The 6,000-nt window shown below is 43.1% G+C and overlaps 1 protein-coding gene across 2 annotated transcripts; it reads left to right on the top strand.

The window, feature by feature from the left end:
- The first annotated feature begins 235 nt into the window (after positions 1-235).
- entpd4 (ectonucleoside triphosphate diphosphohydrolase 4) lies at positions 236-6,000 on the top strand. Of its 2 annotated transcripts, none has more exons than XM_005922642.3 (13): positions 236-463; positions 832-950; positions 1,030-1,227; positions 1,309-1,514; positions 1,635-1,785; positions 1,900-2,003; positions 2,364-2,423; positions 2,549-2,703; positions 3,131-3,297; positions 3,408-3,732; positions 4,414-4,499; positions 4,611-4,772; positions 4,980-6,000. In XM_005922642.3, the coding sequence occupies exons 2-13, from the start codon at positions 934-936 to the stop codon at positions 5,212-5,214; spliced, it is 1,866 nt and encodes a 621-aa protein (XP_005922704.1). In that variant the 5' UTR covers positions 236-463; positions 832-933; the 3' UTR covers positions 5,215-6,000. The 2 variants fall into 2 exon arrangements, with proteins under 2 accessions (XP_005922704.1, XP_005922705.1); XM_005922643.3 differs by having other exon boundaries at positions 2,549-2,679.

Consider the following 6,000-nt stretch of genomic DNA (forward strand, 5'->3'; position numbering starts at 1 on the left):
CTGTCCTTAATCACCTGAACCTGCTGCACATGATCTCTGCCTGTCAGTCAATAAAAGTCATTTTCCTTACCCTGGTGTCCATCCGTGCGCACAACTCAGTATAAACCTTTGACACCTTTCTTTTTCTTTCCTAACTTCTCCCTTTAAACACGATGATTTCACATCACCTGGGGATCATTTCTTACCTAATTCCAGGAAGTAGGTGGCGGTATTGCACAATAACCCCTACATTAAACGTGGAAGAAGAAAAAAACAAGACGGGCGGCTGTTTGCCCACAGGCTTCCGATCCGGGCTACGCGGAGATAAAAATCAATCACCACGTCTCGACTACCACGTCACTCACCGGATTCCTTCTCGTACCTTTACGTTAGTTAGCCAGAGGTTAGCATCTGGCTGCTAATAAACGCCACATTTTCAAGAAAAGGGGGGATTTTCCACACCTTTACCTACTAACCGTACCTAGTAAGTAATAAACCGGCTAGGAGCTGTGAACACGTCACATTACCGGTTTTATAGTGACGATCAGTAAAAACGCGCAAAAATAGGATCATTTAGCTTTCTACTACAACCAAAGTTAAACGTTATTAAACACAAACGTCTGAAACGCAAATGTTAGATCGTGTGAGCGCTTATCGGCTTTCCTTTTATAAGCAGTGCTTTTCCTGTTTGGCTAATGTCTGTCTGTAGTTTAAATACGTTGCCTTTACAGCGATAATATGCTACATGTCCTGTGTCGTACCGGCTCTGCGGGCCTTCTTGATAAAAGAGCTCAAGTTCCCCTCAAAATAAAATGCGAATAACTGTTAATTTATAACATTGCCCCCTAAAAGGTCACAATGATAAATGAAGACATCAGGACGTTTGGAACAAGGCAGATATTCATCTTCCAGCTTCATGCTTTATAGGGATAAGTAAAGCAACAAGTAGAAGAAATGTCCATCATGGGAAGGTTGGTTTCTCCTTGCATACCTTTCACATATCTGTGACGTTTCATACTTTGCTGAGGCTCTCTTACCTTTTGTTGACAGGATCAGCTTTTCGTGCCTTTTCCCAGCTTCGTGGCACTTCAGCCTCTCATCCCAGGTTCTTCCTCGGCTCCTGATACCATCAATCAGACAGCTGCTCTTCATCAGTCTAGTGGTGTGTCTCATAGGGCTGCTCTACCTGCTGCTTGTTGCTGGAAAGGGGCACGTCAGCTGGATCACAAAGGAAAATCACTTCCACAGGTTTTTCACAACTACTATCCAGTTGTAGATGTCCTAGTAAACATGGGAAGCATCATTTCTAACTTTTACGATTCTCAACAGGCATTTAGCCAGGGTCACTGATATCGACGCAACAGACACAACCAACCCCAACCTGAACTACGGTCTGGTAGTGGACTGTGGCAGCAGTGGCTCCAGGGTGTTCGTGTACTGCTGGCCCCGGCACAACGGTAATCCCCACGAACTGCTGGACATCCGGCAAATGCGAGATCAGAACCGCAAGCCAGTGGTCATGAAAATCAAGCCAGGTGAGATGTCCAGTGTTTGGCTCAAACTGTTATCACAATATTATATGGTGATGCACGCATTTCAGCATCTTGTACTGCCTTTTATTTACCCGCTGCGATCTAATGTGTGTTTTCCTTCAGGTATTTCCGAATTGGCTAAAACACCGGAGAAAGCCAGTGATTATATATACCCACTTCTGAGCTTTGCAGCCCAGCACATCCCCAAACACAAGCACCAGGAAACACCCTTGTATGTCCTGTGCACAGCTGGAATGAGAATCCTACCCGAAAAGTAAAACCCCAATAAGAATACAATCGTGAACTACAAATCTGTTAACACCTGAGCTGACCTGAGTTACAGTTAAAAAAAAGCAAAGTTCTTGTTATTTTGTTTGTTTGATTTCAGTCAACAGGAAGCACTTCTGGAGGATCTGCGCACAGATATCCCAGTCCACTTCAACTTCCTCTTCTCGGATTCCCACGTGGAAGTCATTTCTGGAAAACAAGAAGGTGCGTAAATGGAAACGTAATTTGAATTTGTTTATTTCAAAGGGACAGTGCATGTAAATGAACAAATCGGTGAAAATATCGAGTTCCTGGCACGTTAGACGAAAACAATAAATAAGAAATTTAACACATCATCAGACAATTTACAACGATGTAGTTCAGGCAACAAATACATAAAATTACAACATGAAATTTTATAGTACACAAGAATGAACATCAGTGTGTTATACAGAATGAGAATGGTTTGTGTTGTTTTATATTTAATACAGTGGGAGTTTATTTGATTCATCACTTTGTAGCCACTGAAAAGTTTTCTGACACTAAACCTTATATCATAATTTACTTTGTATTTATTGGTTTTAGGTGTCTATGCTTGGATTGGAATCAACTTTGTCCTTGGAAGATTTGACCATGTGCACAATGGTAAGAATCCAAGAAGGCTGCATGTTAACTAAATCCATGGAGACTTTTGTATCTGCTAACGCGGTGCTCATACGATACGCCTTCACTAACTGAATCTCAAACCCCTTTGCTCTCGATCACCCAAGACGGCGAGGCTGTAGTGGAGGTACATGTTCCAGGCGGCGATCAGCAGGAGATGCTGTTGAGGAAAAGGACTACAGGTGTCCTGGACATGGGTGGTGTCTCCACACAGATTGCGTACGAAGTGCCCAAAACTGTAAGCTTTGCTTCTCCACAGCAGGTTATTATCCACAACCAATTCTGTTTTCGTGCTCTTTGGTTTTTGCCACTCACCCTCTGTTTTTCTCCCCCACTCCCCTTCTTCCACCCTCTATCATTTCCTGGTAAAACCTGTATGATCTACTCTCCATTCATCACTATTGACTCTACTGTAAGCCAGCTGCAGGCTCAGCAAATATGCCACTGATTGACTGTAGCCTCCCTAGATAGTTCATCTCTGCTTCTTTGATGTTTTGAGATGCCTTATTTGAGACACAATATTTAGCTTTCTCTTTTATTTTCTTGCCTCGACTATGGCTGCCCTGCTCTAATAATAAAGGTGTGTCTATATGCATACACGCACTTTAGAAGTGCGGGTGTGTAAATTTGAATATGCGTAAGTAGAGGGAGGGAGTCACTTCTCGTGCTGATGTGTGTTTGCTCTGTAGGAGGAAATCGCCAAGAACTTACTGGCCGAGTTTAACTTGGGGTGTGACGTGCATCGCACAGAGCATGTGTATCGTGTTTATGTGTCCACCTTTCTGGGTTATGGAGGAAATGCAGCACGCCAAAGATATGAGGAGAATCTCATCAGAAATACTGCAGCCCGAAACAGGTGAGATCTGCAGGTCATTCTCTTGGCTTAATTAAACTGTTTTTGGGCTTGTTTGTTTTTTTTAAAGATGGCACTACACAGTATTGCGGATATTTATTATATTTATTCAGGCTCTTAGATCAGCATATTGGTGAAACAGTGGAGTCTCCACTGCTGGACCCATGTCTACCCACTGACCTGCAGGATGAGATCGGCCCACCTACGCAGCACCTGTATCTGCGAGGCACTGGAGACTTTGACCAGTGTAGGCAAATTCTCCAGCCATTCCTAAACCACACCAATGACACCCAAACCTCCCTCAATGGCGTCTACCAGCCGGCAATTGACTACAGCAACAGTCAGTTCTATGGCTTCTCTGAGTTCTACTACTGCATGGAGGATGTGCTGCGCATGGGTGGAGATTATAATGCTTCGAAGTACGCCAAGGCTGCCAAGGTGAGTGGCGCTAAAAAAGTTTAAGTGCCAACAGAGCTCCACGGTACTAGGTTGTGAGCACAGAGCCTGCTGAAGGACTCGGGGCCCTGATGTCACTTTCATGGGCTCTTTCTGACAGTTTAGTCAGTGACATACACATGAGTATCCCCCTAGGTAGTGTAGGGCTCTGGCAGTGTTCCTCCTGGTCCTTCAGTCTTGCTTGCTGAGTTGATGCCCTTCTCCTTGTATGTCCTCCACACTCTTGAGACTGTGCTGGGAGACAGTAAACCCCATTGTCATAGGGATGCACCATGCTCGAGTAGCTGTGCAACTTGAATGGGCTGGGGGAACAATCTCATGCTACCAGTAGTGGCAAGTGCCATCAGTAAGCAGGGATGATGGCAATGGTGCTCACCACCTGCTAAACCACTCCCTTTTTGAGATGTGTTTTGTTACCTCTCCACTGTACCTGTTTTCAATTTGATTGAAAGCAGGTGAAGTTGATTCACAATGGCTCACGCTTGCTATTAGGGTGGATTGATCCCTCAAGTTTAACTTTATTTAGGCTGTGATGATCCAGTGTTCCTTTAACCCTTTTGAGCAGTGGAGTAGAGTTATTTTGAGCACTAAAATGGTTATAGTAATGTTTATCATTCACTTATCATTGGAAACTTTGCAGACATTTTTATTAAACATTTACAGAGTTATTGTGCCACCCAGTGGAAGATTCTGAGGGAACGCTTTGAGTCTGGGTTATATGCCTCACATGCAGATCTCCATAGATTGAAGTAAGTCAGGACTCTCCAGCAGTTTCTGAAAACAACATATAACTTGTCACGTTCCTCCAATATCTCTGCTGCATGAATGTTCAGCATGTGCTGTATTTTTCCTGTCTGCAGGTACCAGTGTTTTAAATCGGCATGGATGTATGAAGTATTGCACACAGGCTTCTCTTTTCCAACCAATTATAAAAACCTAAAGACTGCTTTATTGGTCTACGATAAGGAGGTCCAGTGGACTCTTGGAGCTATACTTTACAGAACACGGTTTCTGCCTTTAAGGTAAGATGGATTTTCTCGCGCATGTTGCCCTTTCCTCGTCAGTTTACTAATCAAGCTTTAAGTCATTTTGCGCAGTGAAAATAATGCTGTTCATGTGAATGAGTGCAGCCATGGTTAGTTGAGCTGGATTTCACTACAGAACTCTCAGTCTTTGTTTCCCAAACTGTTGTAATATGTGTGACTTGTTCTTGTTGTGACCTCTTCCAGGGACATCCAACAGGAAAGCCTGAAAGGAGCGCACTCTCACTGGCGACACAGCTTCTCCTTTGTCAACAATCACTACTTATTCCTGGCTTGCTTCTTCATCGTTTTGCTTTCTATTATACTGTACTTACGGCGACTCCGCCGCATTCATCGGCGCACAGCTCAGCGTTGCACCCCCTCGTCTGTACCGTGGCTGGAAGAGGGCCTTGGCTCGCCAACAATCCTCATCAATCTCTAAAATTTGTAGAGCGTAAAGTCTGGGCAGCGCGTCTGTTTCCCATCGCCAATCTTCGCTCCTTTTCTCTCTGAAGCCATCTCCTTTGTCAGTGACTCTTTGAAGGCTGCTCCACCTTAATGTGTTTTGAGAGATGGTACAAATAAGGAACACCTTGCATGAATCTTCAGGCTTGCCTGAGGAAAGTATGTGCGATTAAGTTAAAAATTCATAATTATATTTTTGCCTGTCTAATTCAGAGGGCAGCTGCCCTTAAGTGTCTCTTATTTATTTCCAGAAATAAATGGTACTTTATTTCCAGGTTATCCATAGGGAAATAATTTCTTAGTCAAACTTTTTAATTTCACAAAGTTTGACCAATAAACTATAGTGGCTTTTTTTAAAATTTCTATTTATGTATGGATATTTACAGTTCTGTATGCCTTTGCCTTTTCTTTGTGCATGTACACATCTTTTTTGTTGTTGTTTTTAAAGTTAGATGAAATAAGCACTCACCTATTTGTATAGAAACCTCAAATGCAATTAATTATAATCAGTAGAAGGAGAATTTTTTTTTTTTGCACTGCAGTTGAGAAGCACGTCTAGCAGGAATAGTCTTTTTCTGTTTGAGTGTGTCTGTGCGCATCGCTCCAAAAGTGACAAGTAGCCTTGAACAGCTATGCTAGTGCAATACATGTCTTATCACTGCAATGCATCTACCCTTTTCTCGTGAGCCTCAGTCTTTTCTAAGGCCTTGCTGAAAGTCTTGCGTGTGGATATCTGGCTGTTCGGTTGGATACTGTTGCATAT

The sequence above is a fragment of the Haplochromis burtoni genome, unplaced genomic scaffold, assembly GCF_018398535.1.
Source record: "Haplochromis burtoni strain Fernald_Lab_line unplaced genomic scaffold, NCSU_Asbu1 Contig_62, whole genome shotgun sequence".
Classification (NCBI taxonomy): Eukaryota; Metazoa; Chordata; class Actinopteri; order Cichliformes; family Cichlidae; genus Haplochromis; species Haplochromis burtoni.